General features: G+C 45.0%; 1 protein-coding gene and 1 pseudogene across 1 annotated transcript in view; both read left to right on the forward strand.

The window, feature by feature from the left end:
• The window catches only part of LOC117765129 (voltage-dependent T-type calcium channel subunit alpha-1I-like), a 173146-nt gene extending 165866 nt beyond the window's left edge, over positions 1-7280 (forward strand). Inside the window, exons 36-38 of the mRNA XM_034591429.1 lie at positions 179-353; positions 1413-1627; positions 3662-7280. Of these exons, the coding sequence (XP_034447320.1) occupies positions 179-353; positions 1413-1627; positions 3662-4339 (1068 nt within the window). The 3' untranslated portion in view covers positions 4340-7280. The remainder of the gene's footprint in view (positions 1-178; positions 354-1412; positions 1628-3661) is intronic.
• Positions 7281-8897: 1617 nt separating this feature from the next.
• Positions 8898-11399, forward strand: LOC117766287 (annotated as a pseudogene).
• Positions 11400-17872: the final 6473 nt, after the last annotated feature.

A 17872-nucleotide genomic window follows, 5' to 3' on the forward strand; every position in this document is an offset into this window, starting at 1 on the left:
TTGTACTCAGATTTCTATTATGATGAGAGGGGAAATGAAAGGCTTCAGGTTTATATCTGAACATCAGTGCACCTGGATATCAAGCTTTTCTCTTTCTCCGTCTCTTTGTCTCTCCTTCTCTTTCACCCGCTCACCTATCTTCAATGTGCCTCTTCTGTTTTCTCCTCCTGGCTGGCAGATGGGCAGCAGTGACTCCCACAGTTCAGAGGAGTGCCCCCCCCAGGTGGGCTACACAGGGCTTCGTCCGTCCAGCTCAGGAAGCGAGGAGGGGACGCAGGAGTTGTTGGAGGTGGGTGTCCAACCTCAGATAAGTCCTCCTTCGCTGGAGCAGCAAAGCCAGGCACACTTCACAGGTAACAGAGTAAATATAATGGTCTTACAGCATCACACCTTAAACCTTCTAGGTTTCCTGACAAATCACCAGTCCTCTTCTTTTGTCCTGAGCTAATATAAAAAGTATAATAACTTCTCATTCAACACCAGTAAAATGGTTCCACTGAATCCTCCATATTATTAAATCACATTAAAATAATCCCTGTCAGGGGGACCTTTCTTTATTATGGTTATTATGGTGCTGGGTGACCCTCGCTGGTATTTAACCACCGCAATTTCATTAAGCCGTGACTTTGACGTGACATTGATAATATGGTTTAAATAACAGGAGGCTTTTTCTGAACGTTTTCACGTAGCTACACGGGGACGTGTGTGATATTCCACACCAGTCCACATCGCTCACACATTGTTGTGTTGTTGTTGAACGTCTCCCTGAATCAACTTTGCTCTGCATTGCTCCATCTGTCGCAATGATGGCAGCCATGTCATTGTGAGGAGGGGGGGGGGGGGGAAGAGTCATCATCATTCCATAACATGTCATTCATCAACATCTCTGCGTCGCTGCCACTAAAGTCACAGCTGCAGAGGTATAAGTAGTAAAATGTTAAATACCACAAACTCTCCCTTCATTCTCGGGTACAGATGTAGTGTTGAATGAATCTGTGCAAAGATCTGAAAAAGAGGTGATTCTGACTTTTTTTCCTCATAAACATTTTAATTTATTAATTTTATTACAGATATTCCACAAGAACATCAACAAGGCTGAGATCATCAGTGGGAGCAGGGATATAGATTTTAATGTCATCTGATAATGACTGATTCCATGTTTGAAGATGACAGAACCTAATGGCAGCAGAAAAGAAAGGGTCCCTGGATTGAACCTTGGGGTACACCACACAAAACACAGTATTTACTCATTCTGAGCATAACTCCCCAAGGAAAACTAAGTTAGGTGCAAGGTTGGATGTGAAACTGTCTACAAACAGTTCTAGAAACCTTGACACAATAATGGAACACAACACAATCCACTGAACATAAAATATTTAAGTTGGAACTAACCTTTAACCCTCTCATTTCAGACGGTGATGGAGAAAGTTGCAGCGGAGGTGGTGGTGGGTCGTCGCCCGTCTTCCACTTACCAGCAGACTTCTTCCACCCGGCTGCCGCGGCTCATCCGGGCAGTCCGGGGAACAGCGTCGGCCCCGGAGACAGGGGGGCGTCCATGTCGGCCTCTCCAGCCTCCTGGGCGTCCCTCCGCTCACCCGGAGCCAACAGCAGGCCCCTGAGCTCTCAGGTATTAGGAACAGATGAGTGGATGCATGTGTGTGTTGGACGGTTGGATGGAGAGACAAATGGAAAACTGACATCGGTATCTCGGTGCAACACATCAGAGACAAGACGGAACAGTGTAAACAGACGATTCCTGAGAGATCGTTCACTGAACCAAAGTTGTCATGCATCAAACACACATCAGGCAGTCAGATGGGATTTGCCAAATGAGGTATAATGTGGAGCGAGCTTGTGATCTGGAAGCTCGGTTCTCTAACCTGCCTCCACCTGTAGCTACGCCCAAAACAAAGGCACCAAATAACAACACAAGAGAGTGATTCAAAGGTGTTTTATGACAGTTTCTCAACAGTAAATAAGATTCACGTTGCTTTTGGAGAAAAGGTGACGGGACTTTACCCGATTAGAAATCCACACTCGACTGCGGAGTGACATGATTAGAAGATTGTGCGATGACTGATCAGAACTCGTTCAACTTCACATATTTATCTCTAATTAAAGCCAGGAGCTGATCGACACTGAAAACAAACGAGAATGAAAAGGCCCTTATTTTCGTCCTCGTAACCATGGCGACCGATTCCTCTCTCTGTCTCCTCTACCTGTTTGGTTTGTTTGGCTCGTGCCTGAGAGCCTCTGTGATCCTCAGCTGCTACAGTAATGCTCTGCGGCACTCGGCTAATTAGCCCGGCCAGCCCTGAGCCTGATACCGACTCTGTGCACATTGTTGTTCTTGGCTCGCGCTCTTCACGCTCTTCGTGTCCCTTCTCTTCTCTTTCCTTTATCTCTTCATGTCCTTCTCTGGAGTTTCTTTCTCTCTTTTAGCCTCGCCTCTCTTTCTTCTGTCTTTCGGTTCTGTTTCTGCCAACCCCTCCATTTCTCCCCTTTCATAATCTCTCCCTCTCCCCTGTGGTCTCGTGTACCGAGAACATGGCACGTAACAGTGCCAGCCTTCGCAATGATGATTAACACCCTCCTGCCTGTGTAACGTTTTGAGTGAAACTAATTCTTAATGACACAAAACTCTAAAACACAGTTTAAAATTCTGTTGCATCAAAAAACGTCCGACACTAAACGGTTTGTGTTTTGAAACTATCTTTTATAAATTCCAGTTTGAACTCTTTGCTCTGTGACACTCTGAGCGGTTGAGGTGCTTCTCCGAAAACTTGAACAACACTGGCTGCACTGAGAGGCTGCGGGGACGGAGCTGAGTGAGCACCGGCCCTGAGAAAGGAAACAGGACTGAAACAGCGTTGTTCATTTTGAGTCTTCAAAGGCTCCACATTTTCAGAAAATAATTAGAAATGAAGTAAAAGAAGCTCTTCAAGCAAAGAGGAGGATCCTTCGTTAATGTCTGACAGCAAACGAGTGCTGAGCTCGACCTCGGTTCAGTCACACAAGTATTTTGTTCATATTTTCTGTTATATTAAAATTATTATAGGTATTATCGCAGTATTGTTCAAATGTATTTTCAATAAAAGATCATAATAATATAAAAAACATATAAAATGTGCAATGTTAACATTGAAGAAGAGAGGTTTTTATTTTACTAAAGAAGCTTTCTGCTTTAACCATGAAAACCCAGTTTAGGTGAAACCAAAGTAAGTAAATCAAACATGTACATGTAAACAAATGACATAAAGTAACACAACTTGTGGAGCGGAGGAGAGAAGTTTGTTAAGTTAAATGCAGATGTCGACCTGATGTCAGTTTGTTAGACAGTAGATTTTAGCAGTTGGCCAAAGCACCGGCAGCAAATCACCATGTTATCACGAGAATTATAGATTTAAAAGATACAATTTACCTCCGTGAAGCCAGTGTCCGCTTCATCCCTAGAGGAGGTAAATCTTTTCTCCTATATTGGGGTTTAAACTTTAAATTATTATACTGAAACAGGTTTTACAGGATTTAATTCAAACTGTGCAACACAGATGGAATCAAGTCTAAATTGAGTTCATCTTCCCTGTTGGTGCTACACTTATCTTTAACTTTTCCCTTTTCTTTCTGACTGCCTCTGTCCCTTTCTTTCGCCTCCTCTGTGCAGCACCCGTCCCACAGCGACTCGTCCCTGGCCACGGGCAGTTCGGAGGGCAGCCTGCAGACCACCCTCGAGGAGGGTCTCAGCTTCAGCGTCTCCCCGCCTCGGGACCTGGATCTCCGTGTGCCTCTCCCCTGCCCTCCTCCGAGCCACCACTTACATCCACAGGTACCAGACACAGGAGACCAGGGCAACCCTGTGCTAAAGAGACGCAGCACTACTTTGACCCTCAAAGCCACCAGGGGGCACCAGAGGAGCCAGAGGAGCCAGAGCAGCTGCGGCGGTGGCAGCACCAGCCCCGGCTGTCCCCGGCAGGACTCCATAGACCCGTCGGATGAGGACGTGGGCATGGGGACAGGCGGAGACGGCTGCCGTCAGACCTATAACAGCGAACACTTGTCGGAGACACTGAACAGCCTCTCACTGACGTCGCTGCTCACCACGGGCTCTCTGGCTCCCCAGCTGGTGAAGAAATGTAACAGCACAGGCTCGCTGGACCAAACCAATCTATCCGCACGGAGTAAAGATGGACGCCACGTCTACGGCATAGATGCCCACGGTTACTTGTCCAACCCCTGGACAGAAGGAAGGGCGAGAGGTGACGGTGAGAACAGTGACATCACAGGCTTCAGCGTGGAAAGCAGCCGCCGACCCTCAGACACAACCTTCAGGAAGAACAGATGAAACACTAGTTGCCTCACTGTGGTGGAACTTTATCTATTTCCATCTCTGGACCTCTGGAGCAGAACAGGGAGAGACTCTCAACACGTGTCCTGTGAAATTCTCTCGTCTTTGAATCGTCTGTTCTCTCTCTCCTTCCTCCTCGGACCTGGCGGCTTGAGATCAGTCATTTCTCTTCTTTGCCGCAGGATCAGTGCTTTCTGTTTGAAGGGACTTAACAATAATGACAAGGGGCTTAGCCTGTTAGCATAACCAGGATTCGGCCTGGCAGTCCTGGGCTTCACATTTGAGCCATGCTGAAGGGCGGATTATTCAGAAAGCCATTAGAGAGACAGGACTGAAAACTCACAGTGATTGATGAACGCTACTAAAAGGTGATGTCATTCTCATGAAACTGCTCGAAATCTACGTTTCCTCCGAGGAACAGGGCTTGTTCGACCCAACGTGCCGTCAACAGTGTTGTCAATGTTGAAACGATGCCCTGATGCTTCTTTTGAGGAAGAGCTGAACTTTGTACAGGTGTTTTGTGTTGGTTTGTTTTGGTCCCATCCATCACTAACAGTAGCATCAACCTACCTTTTGTCCAGTGGCTCGCAGAAAAATGGAAAGGTCTCGTATTTCATGTGTTCTTTTTTCGACTTCAGCGTGTTGAAGTTGTGTGAATGTAGACGCGTCTGTCTCCGGGAGACGGAGACAAACAAGGAGCCCTGGACAGTCTGAGTATTGACAAAGGGCCAGTTTGAATAGAAGGGACGGTTACGTGACTGCTGCTGAAAATACATGTGGGTTGTCAGTGGAAGCGTTGGCCACTTTCCGAGTGGACGCTTTGTGCTTTCTTCGACCCCATGAAAGGGCTAAAATGTGTTGAGTGCAGACCTGGGCCAAATTCTGTCTTTTGCTACGAACAAAACAGTGTCTTTAAAAAAAAAGGTACATTCATTATTTCTGATGATAATATAAAGAATATAATTCTGCTTTTCTGTATTCAAGCATTTTAAACACGAAAGAATTAGAAATTAGCTTTTCATACCCAACACATCAAGAGAACTCTATTTAAACAGAAAGTTCTGTTTCCTACAGGTCAAAAATACACTTTGTAAAGCAGAGGAATAAACACATTTATTATAAACACATTTAAACGTTTGACAACATTAGGAGTCCCGAAATTTTCAAGCTTCAAACAGTATCTCTGCATCGGGCAGCTGTTGAATTTGGATTTCCTGTTTTGAGAGGCCCAATGATGCTGTTGAAATGTTCTCGTATTAAAGTCAACAGAACTATTTAGCTCCGTTTCAGGACACTTTAAAGACTTAATTCCTCAACGTTTTCCAACTTCTTGCCAAAACAAAACATCACGGGGCCTTTGAGTTAAACCCAGAGAGCTACAGCACACAACCGTAGACTGCAAATAAAGATGGACGACACGTCTCCACTTCCTCCCACTATCCAGAGGCGCCAAGAGCCAGAGTCTCCGCAGTGTTAGTCAGTTTCAGCTGCCAGTCATGACCACGAATCCTGTTTTTATACCATCAAGTCACTGATTCAAATAAAACTCACGTGAAACCTGAACCTGTGAACAAACATCAGTGTGATAAGAAGAACTTCAAATAACAGACACCCTCTTTGAGAAGTTGTATTTTATGTTTATTTTGTTTTCTTTAGTTAGTAGGTCTGTGTCCCATCTGCTACCATGCAGGAGGCGGGGTTTATGACCTAATTCGAGCCAGCCACTAGGGGGCGATCAACATGCTTTGGCTTCACTTTTGGGGTGCAGACATGTCGTCCATCTTTATTCACAGTCGATGAACACAACATCCAGGAGATGAACGGTTGAACTGAAGGGGAAATAGCTATTCAGGCAATAACTTAATCAACAGTAACAACAACTACATCTCTTTTGTAGATTGAATGAAGGTAATTGTTGACCACCAGGCCGTTGTATTAACAGCTGTTGTGTTACATGTTAAGCAACCAGGACATCACAAGATGGGATTTACAGGTTTTTGTTTGCTGCTTCAAACCCAAATGAATATTTGACTCAGGTCTGCTCGAGTGTAGCACGATACGAGAAAATAACCCAAATACTACGACAAGCAATGTCTCTGAGCACACGTCAGACATTTTGACGACACGTAATGACCCAGCGTAAAATATATATATTTGTGTCACAATCCAGAGCAGGTAGTCCTCAGGTGGACACACACACATATACACACACACACACACACACACACACACACACACACACACAGTACATACATGTTGTCAAAGGCACAAACAGCCACACACACACATCACATTAAGATCAAAGTCAAAACAGTGCAGGTCGATTCTGTCGCTGTTTGAGACGAGAGAGAAAAACCTCAGTGTTTATCTCTCTCCCTCCTTATTCTCATTCAATTGTAATATCTCTCTTCCGCAGGGAAGCCAGAGTATTAGATAAACTATGGACGCCCCCCCCCCCCTCTATTGGAGATATGCAATATGCTACAGTAGATGTACAGTTAGATGTATGAGACTCGTATAGATAGGCAATATGGTGAGAGAAGATTATATTTATGAATTCCTGTATTAGAATAAAATGTCAGAGAGATTCAAAGGTCAGTGAAAGGATGATGATGTATTCATGTATTCCAGAGTGTTGGAGTGTGTGTGTGTGTGTGTTCTTCTCTTGTTTCCCCTTCATCTCCCTCAGCCTGATTTTTTCTTTCTCCAAAATGCATGTGGGTTTTTCTTTTTCCTGTTTTCTTAATGTCATCCTAGTGTCATATAAAAGTGAAATAGATTTTCAACAGCCGCTGACTCCTGAAGTCGTTCTTTCCCACTGAAGGTTGCTTTCTTTTTCTCTTACATATTCAGGGTTGTGTCAAAGGTCAGTGTTGGGTTCAACTCCTTTATTCAAAATAGGTTATTTTTGCAAACAGTGTCCCAAATGGCACGAATACAAGTAAAATACCAAGTATCTGGGTAAATTAAATTAAGCTGAATGAATCCTTCAGCCTGAGTTGTTAACTTCATTTATTTTTCATGCACTGATTCAAGAAAATTCCCTTTTTAAATGTTATACATGAAATATAACTTAATGTCTCTCATACGACCATCGGGTGGCACAGTGGTGCAGTGGTTAGCACTGTCGTCTCAGCAAAACCCACTTCTTTCAGGTGGTTGTTTGTACCAAACCCTGAAAGTGTTTAGGTATGTGCCTAGTTCGTTTTGTTTCAGGAAGCGATGGAGCTGATCTCGACAGAAGTTGGTTGTCATCTTGCACAAAGACAAGAAAGGATGCAGAAGGTAAATGAACATTTTCTTTTCCATTCAGTGGACATTCCGGTACAAACATTGCTTCGAGCCTCCCGACTTTCAGGCCCACTGCGAGTGGCAGTGCTGCTGTCGGTGAAACTCTTCTTCCAGTCACTCATTGTTAATTCAGCGGGGGATCTCCTGCTGTGTTCTCACACTGACTCATGTAGCTGTCAGCTGGACGCTTGAAATGTTGGTTATAAAATTACTGAACTACTTGTGGTGTTTGGTGCTGAGCCTGTTGCAATGAATATTATAGAACGTTTACAAGTTTGCAGGGTTGATTCTCCAGAAGAGTATAAGAGTTGGCATTTAGGCTAAACACACGGTGTAAATGACGCCATTTCGAGTCAAATTTGATTGTCGGGGCTTATGGACCCTTGGATGACACAACAGGAGCAGTATGTTATGTTTTTTCCTGTGTTTTGTTTACATTTATCGATCCCCATTTGCTTGAATTTTATCGGATTTGGCTGCAACGCTGTTAACCCCTGAAACCCCTGTGGCCTCGAACACTTCACCCACCTTCCATCGGCATAGTAGGGTAGATAATGGGTGAATTATAATTTTTCGGTGAACTATCCCTTTACTGACATGCGTCTGGCTACTTTTATTCTGCTCCACGCAAAACACTCCCTCTTGGCCCTTTCATTAGATCTAAAGGGTTTGATGTTGTTTCATAATGACAACATCATCATTAATACCATTGGATGACAAATGATTGGCTCATTTAAATAAGCTGTAGATCTTGTCTTTGATCTTATTGGTTCTCAAAGTTAATGCATTACAAAACTCCGACTTTAGATGATGATTTTTCGATCTATAGAAGCTTTAAGTTGTTACACAACACCAGAGTATTCAAACTAAAGCAGGGCCCATAGCTAAGTGTCGACGCCAGACGTAAACATAGCCTTTAACAATGTGCAGTGCAGTGCAATGTTCAGTTTATTGGCAAGTCAAGATGGAAACACATTTCACCCACCTCGGTTTGAAGAGCAGACCAGATCATCTTGAATTAGATTTCAAAGGTATCATATGATCAAAGGCTCTTGACTCTGTATCAAAAGACATAACAAACAGACAGAGACGATTCATTTACAACTGCAACACTTAGCAAACTAAGTGGAGATCAGCAAAGCCCAGAAAAAAGGAGCAACACAATAGAAGTTTGTCTTTGTCAGTACAACACAGTAAAGTAAAAGTTAAATTGTCTCACCCACTGGACATTAGCCTCGCTTAAGAAACGTGAAAGTTGAAGAAAATGCAGGATTACAAACACTACCTCAAATGCAATGTGACCGTGGGCAGTTTAGAGGTTCATCCCACGGAGAACGCCATCGTTGTCGAATATGAGGTGGATGCGTCCATACTGGCAGAGAGCGGAGGTGATATCCTGGGCGACCACATGGAGGGACAAAAAATCCTCTGTGTGCCGAATCTGTCTCCCAGTACAGATGTGGGAGCCTTGGCCCAGAAAGTGGTGAAGGGTTGTGAGCTCATCTCTCAATCCTATTTGCCCCAGGTTGAGCAGCTCCTCTACTACCTGCAGAACAGGAAATCGTCCTCTGTGACGGGCAAAGTGGAGAAGAAGGTGGGAAGAAGTGTGAAACCTCGAGAGTTGTCTTTCTTTGAAGGAATTGAGTTAAATGAGGAAGCCAGTATAACCAAACTGGATGAATATGTGGACTTGCTCTATGAAGACATCCAAAAGAAGATCAGAGGCTCTGCTCTCATTCTGCAGCTCGCCCGCAAACCTGAAAACCTGCCTGAACTGCTGCACAACGAAGCAGCTCTGGGTGCTCTGGCCAGAGTACTGGGAGAGGACTGGAAACAGAGTGTGGAGCTGGCCACCATTATCATCTACATCTTCTTCTGCTTCTCTAGTTTCTCCCACTTTCATGAAGTGGTGAGAGATAATGGAATCGGTGCGTTGTGTATGAGTGTGGTGGAACATGAACTGAAGAGACATGACATGTGGTGTAAGGAGCTGAACCAGGAAAATAAAGCTTGCGAGTCAGAACCGGAGAACGGTTCCCTCAGAAGAGACAAAGGCAAAGCTCTGAGGAAATACCAAGAGTTTCGGGCTAAACAGGAGCAACTGCTCAAAGTGTCTCTTTACCTCCTGTTTAACCTCGCTGAGGACACAAGCACAGAGCTGAAAATGAGGAAAAACGGTATTGTTGGTCTGCTGGTAAAAGTTCTTGATCGAGATGATCAGGAGATGCTGGTGCTGGTGGTTTCATTCCTGAAAAAACTGTCCATCTTCTTGGAGAACAACAACGACATGGCCAAGGTGGACATTGTAGAGCGACTGGATCGTCTGGTTCCCTGTGACCACGAGAATCTGTTACACCTGACTCTGCACCTGCTGTTAAATCTCTGCTGTGACTCTGTGCTCCGAGCCAAGATGGTGCAGGTCAGACTGCTACCTAAACTGATTGGCTTGTTGGGTGATGAGAAGAACCGTCAGATACTGATGCTTATCCTGTGTCACATCAGCATGGACGACTGCTTCAAGGGCAGCTTTGTCGACGCTGGCTGCACACCTCAGCTCTTGCAGATGCTGTTTGAGTGTGACGAGGAGAAAGTTGAACCCGACCTGATCTCCATCTGCATCAACCTGGCTGTGAACGAGAGGAACGCACAACTCATGTGTGAAGGAGATCGGCTGAAGATGCTGATGAAGAGGGCTCTGAAGACGAAAGACTGTCAGCTGATGAAGATGATCAGAAACATCTCAAAACATGATGGACCAACCAAACCACTGTTTATCGACTATGTGGGTCACCTGGCAGCACAGATCCATGCAGATGAAGAGGAGGAGTGGGTATGTGACTGCCTGGGGACACTGTCCAACCTCACCCTCCCAGACCTGGACTGGGAGTTGATGCTGAAAGAGTACAACCTGCTCCCTTACCTCCAGGACAGACTCCAACCAGGCTCAGCACAGGATGACTTTGTCCTAGACGTGGTGATTATGATTGGAACAGTTTCCATGAATGATGCCTGTGCCGCCATGTTGGTTAAATCTGGCGTCATCCCTGCCCTTATCGAGTTGCTGAACGTTAAACAGGAGGACAACAAGTTTGTGTTTCACATTGTCAACATCTTCTGTCAGATGGTTTTTCACCAGGACACACGAGACGTCATCATCAAAGACACGCAGGTTCCAGCCTACCTGATAGATATGATGCTTGACAAGAATATTGAGATCGGAACCCTGTGTGAAAACACCCTCAATGTTATTGCTGATTACGATGTGGAGTGGAGGAGGAAGTTCCTGTCAGAGAAGTTCTGTTTCCAGAACACCCAGTGGTTGGAGATGTTCTAGAGCAGTGGTCACCAACCTTCACGTTTTCATTCCAAACATAAGCCGAGATCTACCCCCCCCCCCGATATAAAAAACACACTTAGAAGTAAAGTAAGTAAAGTAAAAGCACTCCAGCGTTTTACTTTCTGTAAATATTTGTTCTAACGGGGCTTTGATTGTTATCGTCAGACCGGAAGATGCACGTCTTCATACCGTAGAGTCCTACATACATAATACATAATCCACCTTGTATGGAAGGAAATGCAGGAGATGAACCAGCAGCTCCGCCGACAGTAGCGGACGCACAGCGCGTGTGAACAACAGACAACCGACACACAGCTGAGTCCAGAGTGAAGACTGTGGAGACCACTGGTCTAGAGTCATCAGGCTAATGAGTCTGAAACATATCTCTAGGATTATGACAGGGCCGATCTATTTTATTTATGTGTTTAATTATTACTATTTGTAGTTAAAGCCTTAAATTAGTGTCCCCTGTGTGTGTGTGTGTGTGTGAATGTGTGAATGCGACTTGTACTGTAAATCGATTTTGATATGAATGGAAAAAGCTCTAGAAATACAGACCATTTCAGTTTGATCTCCGACAGCAAGTCCTTTATTTTTTCCTGTGTGAAATGGTGCCTGCTTTGATTTGAATGTCTGAACAGGTCTGTTAACAGAAGTGCTTCTGAGTGTTGCTCCGTATTGAGTCAAATCTGTTCTGAATCTTTAAAGCTTCAAAGTTTTCCCCCACAGGAGCAAAGTGTCTGATTAACCATATTTTTACCACATAAGAATATTGGCAAATAAATTCAGAAAAAGGCAAAATAGGCAACATCCAAACAAAATATGTGAATATTTGTCTAATTCTGTTTGTGAGAAGCACAGAACAGCCTCTACAGTGTATTTAACATACTGTACCAAACACACACGCTCATACAGTCAATGAGAAAATGTGATCTTCCTTCCCTTCGTCTCTGTTTGACTCCTCGTCCTTCCATCCATCCTCAATTACACTCTGATGCCACTTCCTCCCTTCCATCTCTTCCTCTCCTCTCTGATCTCACCGAGGCTCGGGCCTTTACAGAGGGGGAGCTGCCAACTGCGAAAGAAACGTCATTAGTGAAATATATTTGACACAGCCTTGCTATCACATAAAACCCTCGTAGAAATTAATTCAATCTCTATTTTCTGCTCATTTCCTGGTGCTGGAGAACAAAGCACTGGAACTTTTCTTCTAAATCCTTCAGGCGACATGCGGCACCAACAAGCACATGCATGGAGATTATTATGAACCCAATGAATATATAGACACAGTCACGTTCACACAGTAGCTGTCCTCAGTCTGAGCAGGAACACATTTACATTTGTAAGCACGGCCGGATTAAAACAGGAAGCCCAGGGGCAAAAAAACGAGCTGTGGGCCCCTCCCTCGATTCTCTGTGTGTTGTGAACGTTCTCTGTCGCCTTTACTTACCAGTCAACACGTTTCTCCATTAATTACCAGAAACTACTTTTATTTAGGAAAATTCAATGGGTAACTACAATGTTTTGACCCCCACAACCTAAGGCTCATTTATGTGCAACATTAAATACGTGTGGACGCAGCCTTCTGTCCGTACTCTGCATTCATTTCATCCACATCTTCTAAAAGCGAAACAGCGCATGAGACAAACAGTGATTTGTGATATATAAATAGAATGTGACTGACTGAAAACAAAGTCCTTCCATCATCCCAAGTCTGAACAGACCGTCCAATCAGAGAGAGACTGAGCAGCAGCTGCGGCAGGTGTTGTCCAGCTGTGATGCTCCTCTTGTTTTCATTGTTGATGCACATCTGGGCCTCACCCAACTGTGGGTGTGTGTATGTGTGTTTATATTTACCTGTATTTGTGTGTGTGCGCATTCGCTTTTGTTACGTCTGAGAATGGAATATTGAATGGAAGTTCAATGCAATATTCTAATAAGGATAGCAGAGTAAACCTGTGTGTTTGTGTGCGTGTGCGTGTGCGTGTGCGTGTGCATGTGCTTGTGCTGGAAAAGCCGTCATGCTGTGAACCTCACCACCTCCTAATTACGATCTTTAACATGGAAATGTTCAATCTGCTGCTACCATTAAAAGTTAAATGCCACACAGCTTCAGTAACATGTTCTCTGACACACACACACACACACACACACACACACACACACACACACACACACACACACACACACACACACACACACACTCATTCACACATAAATGTCAATTTGCACACAGCTTCAAAATCTGTCTGTGTTTCAAAGAGACAAAGTGAGGAGTCACAAAAGAGTCAGGAGAGAAACACGCTGCTAATTCATTCTGAGAAAGAAGAAGTTATAGTCATGGTGGAATTCCACGAAACACACACACACACACACACACACACACACACACACACACACACACACACAGACATCCTTGACAAACCAGGTGTGACCACTTGATAGAATTTACAGTGCAACAACAAGATAAGAGCTCTTTCAATTTAATTCACATTCCCATTAAAAAAGGTAATTAGGCCACGGAGGGCGAGCTGGAGGTTCACAGATAGCCAATTAACCAGCGGAACGGCTACACGCGTGTTTCCTCTCTGTCCGCGGCGCGCTGCACAATCAAGAGGCCACGGAGGGCAGAAGAACCAGGAGGCTGCATGGCACGACACGCAATTACCACCGCTGCCTCCCCCATCTCCGGCTGGGGCTTTTACTTAGAGCTCAAGCAGAGGCGCTACACATTCAGCTCGGAGCAGGAGGGAAACAATGGGAGAAGGTGTTTAAGAATGAGCTGTGTGCAGGTGCTAAGCACGTGCACGCTCTGGAACGTCTGCTCCTTCCTTCTGCAGCCAACGAGCACTGGGAGACAATGGAGGAGTGATGGGCGCTGAATCTCTGCTGGCAGAGGCAGATGCACTGACTCATGCACATATGGACATATTGTACGCGCACAATCAGTCTTTCACACAAACAGAAGCCGTCACACAAACCGACAGCTCTGCTCCTGTGACTGTTTATTTAGTGGAGCAGTTCGACATGAATGGATGTTGCGTTGTCGATGTGTGTGTGTGTGTGTGTGTGTGAGTGTGTTAGTTTGTGTATGAATGGATCTTTAACACGGGAACTTCAAGCTGTATCACCTGTATTCGTGGTATCCTCCAGTACGAGGAGGTGGAGGCGCGTCGTCCGTTGGCTACGGCTGCCTCGCTTGTAAGCTCACTTCCACTCAATTGAATCCATTTGTTGGGGAGAGTTTGCAATCAAAAGCTCAACACGTGTTTCATTAAGCTGAAGTGTGACTGTACATGAAAGCACGTACGTGGGTGTGTGTGTTTGGCTCCTTTCAGCACCATCGAGCAGGCAGAAGTGGGTGGAGGCAGATTGAAAATGAAGCATGTTATTACTGCAGTGACTCTGAAGGCCCTCGAGTTGGAGCACTGAGGTGGAGTGTGTGTGTGTGTGTGTGTGTGTGTGTGTGTGTGTGTGTGTGTGTGTGTGTGTGTGTGTGTGTGTGTGTGTGTGTGTGTGTGTGTGTGTGTGTGTGTGTGCGTGCGTGTGTGTGCGCGCGTCTGTGTGTCTGCCTGCGTGCACATCATTGAGAGTTGAGGGCATCGCTGTGTAAATCCTATCACATCATTTGTAATTCCAGCTAAACTGTAATTCCCAGGCTAAATGGCTCGAGGGGGGAAAAGGAGGACGATGAGGAGGAGGAGGAGGCGGCTGGTTGGTCAATATGTCGCAGTGAGCTAGATGCATCGTAATGGGACGGACAAAAGCATCAGTCCTGGGAGTTGAGCCCAGTGGAGCTACATGACAAAGAGGGTTGTAGGTTGATCTTCTGTTTAGCATCTCGTCCTATTTGCGAGATAATGACTCCGAGATAACATCTTGACATCTTTACCTTTCACAGACGACATTGTGTCTTTGTGCGGTTGTGTGTGTGTGTGTGTGTGTGTGTGTGTGTGTGTGTGTGTGTGTGTGTGTGTGTGTGTGTGTGTGTGTGCGTGTGCGTGTGTGTGTGTGTGTGTGTGTGTCCTTGGACTTGCAGGGACAGGAAGAAGCTTGAGATCTTTTACTGTGACACAGCAACCTGCAGTGAACATTACGAAACCAAGAAGCTCACACATGACCAGGGTAGAATGAATGAATTAAAGCCTCAGTATTCAGGAGAGAATTTGCTGTGGTTAAATAAAAGAAACGACACGAATCAAAGAAGGGAAAAGCAAGAAAGCAGCTGTAATGCTCCGTGCAGTTTGTTAAATCCCTTCCCTGGAGCTCAGTGTACAAAGAACAACGGGCCTGTCAACAACAAACAACACATCAGCGTTATAGCATCACTGGGTAACCAACTTACCTACCTAGCATTGCTTTTAAAGCCTAACTTCAAAGCTAACTTCAAAGCTAACTTCAGAGGACACTGCGAGTAAGGGTTCCTGAGGGGGCACCACCTGCTGGCAAGGGGTGTAACTGCAAGCTTGCTAAAATGGCAAATGTTGCGCTGCTGCAGTTCATTTTAAATGACGACATCATCAACCTGACGTCCTGTATCAATGCATTCAGATCTGATCAGCAGTTTTGATGCATGTATGATGTAGACAGCCACATTTTAGCGGGGGGGGGCATGTGAAAGGTTGTCATTGCTTTTCAGTCCGACCTGGACTCCCCCTCTTTTTACTCTTTTGAAAAGCGAGTTTCAGCTCATCAGCCTCTCTCTTGTTTCCCTTCACCTGCCTCACTGATCCACTCCCTTATGTTGTTTTGGTGCAAATTGGCTGACACATCACAGATTGAATTCAGAGAGGGCAACAAATGGGTTCCTCTCCTGTTGAGCTGCTAATTGGCCGCAGTGTTTAGACCTGACCTCTCCAGCCTCTCCTTAGCCCACGGATGCATTTACCATCCATGAACCCCCCCCCCCCCCCTCAGGCCCAGCACACACAGCACTACAGCCCTCTACCTCTTTTGTGTTGGTCTTGTTCCCAATGAGCTGGCAGATGTGAGAACCATCAAGCTCTCGACCTGCACATCTGCCACGTCAGCTTGTTAATTAACAGCAAACATCTGCTGTCGGCGGTGGAGAGGAGTGAAGAGAGGGAGGCTCTGCAGAGGGACGAGAGACGCAGGGAAATAACCCAGAGCTTTGGACCCACAACAGAGGCACCGACCGGAAGTCCTTCACCCAGCACTGCAGTCAAGAGAGGAGGGCGGGGGTGGGACGTGTAGCGAGCTTTAGGTAATTGCTTGTGGATGTTTCCGCCGGAGAGATGAAGCTATGTGATAACACTTGATTATTTTAATTTGCGAGACATATTCAGCTCATATTCAGGTTTTAATTTAAATCTTAATTAGTGCTATTACTTGAAAAGGTTTACATGCTCCAATGTTCAGAAAACATCACTTTCCTCAAACTGTGCATTGCTGCAGCTCCTCTTTTCAGCCTCTGTCTCAAATACTACATTTTTCTGTTTCCTTCAATTTAGTCACTTCCTGTTTTATTATTTTATCCCTCGCTTCTGGTTTTTGTTTTACTTTCGGCCTTTTTTTTAACACCCCCTGTTGTTTACCTTCCCCTTCTTGCTTGGCTCCACCTCTGTCTTATTATTGCACATATGCAATTCCTTTGTTTTTGCATGTTCTTCTCGTCTCGCTCCAGAAACCCATCTATTTTCTTGTTTTGATACCTTTTCCTTTACTTTGCACCAAACCCACGTCCTGATTGAAGATTCTCGAAAGTCTCAAGGAACCTTCACTTTCTTCTGCACCAGTATTTCGCCTTGTTTTCGACTTCCTTTTTTTTTTAAATTGCTCCACGAATACAAGACGACCCGCTCATTGATATTCGTGTCAAATTTATGTGTGACGCAGTCTGAGAATAATCATTTAATTTCCTCCTCTGCTGCGTTTTCCGTCTGTGTTCAGTTTCACTTTGCAAAGCTGAACAACCATTTGAATCTATTAACCTAAATATGATCCGATAGCGCAGAGCCCGACCGAATGAGCATCGATTTTTCTGAGGGGCTGAAACCGAGCTGGTGAATACTGAGGGAGGCATTAACATGGTGAAGCAAGAAAAAAGAGGGGGGGGAGACGGAGAGAGAGAGAGAGAGCTCCGCGCTCAATCAGTGGTAATTTCTGCTCAGACCAGTGAACATGGTGTTATTGGATGAGAGTGGACGGCCTCTGAGCCTGAACCAATCAGATCAGTGAACCATGACTCTACTGCCTCCCAACATCTACTTCTGTGTGATATCAGCGTATTGACTCAGGTCACCTCAGCGCCTGCTCCAAGGTCGTGTACATGTTATTGTGTGTCTTTGAGATCATACTTTTTCTAGTGTGTGTGTGTGTGTGTGTGCGTGTGCGTGTGCATGTGTGTGTGTGTGTGTGTGTGTGTGTCACTCAGCCACCCTAGCGGTCAGACACTCGTGCATGAGTTGCATTCCAGGCAATTTTGCTCACAGCGTTAAAAAGAGGCATTCAGAAAACTCAACAACTCGGCTTCTTCAGAGGAAACTTTATTCCAAGGAAACCTGTGAGCCAGGGATGTTTGAAATGTTTATTTATAAATGTTGTGATCACCTCTACTGAAATGTCACCAATTCGGTCCAATATGCAAATCCATCAGATGAGAATAAGTAGAAAAGAGAAGAAATGGAAATGAAGTAACAGGACATAGTTCATAATTATTGTGTTTTTTCTCTCCCATAGTTTTGTATCTAGAGCTGCAGAATCCAGATCTGACACTGAACAACAAGTGTGATTATGATTAATAACATCATTGCATGCATATCACTCTTATCATTGTCATTTTAACAACTAGTCTGACAGAGCTTAAATATGATGCGTACCCAACTGTTCCTGGTCTGTCTCTCCCCTCCGTCTCCTCCGCCCCTCTCTCTCTCCTCCTTTCC

Source organism: Hippoglossus hippoglossus, chromosome 1, assembly GCF_009819705.1.
Source record: "Hippoglossus hippoglossus isolate fHipHip1 chromosome 1, fHipHip1.pri, whole genome shotgun sequence".
In the NCBI taxonomy this organism is placed as follows: domain Eukaryota; kingdom Metazoa; phylum Chordata; class Actinopteri; order Pleuronectiformes; family Pleuronectidae; genus Hippoglossus; species Hippoglossus hippoglossus.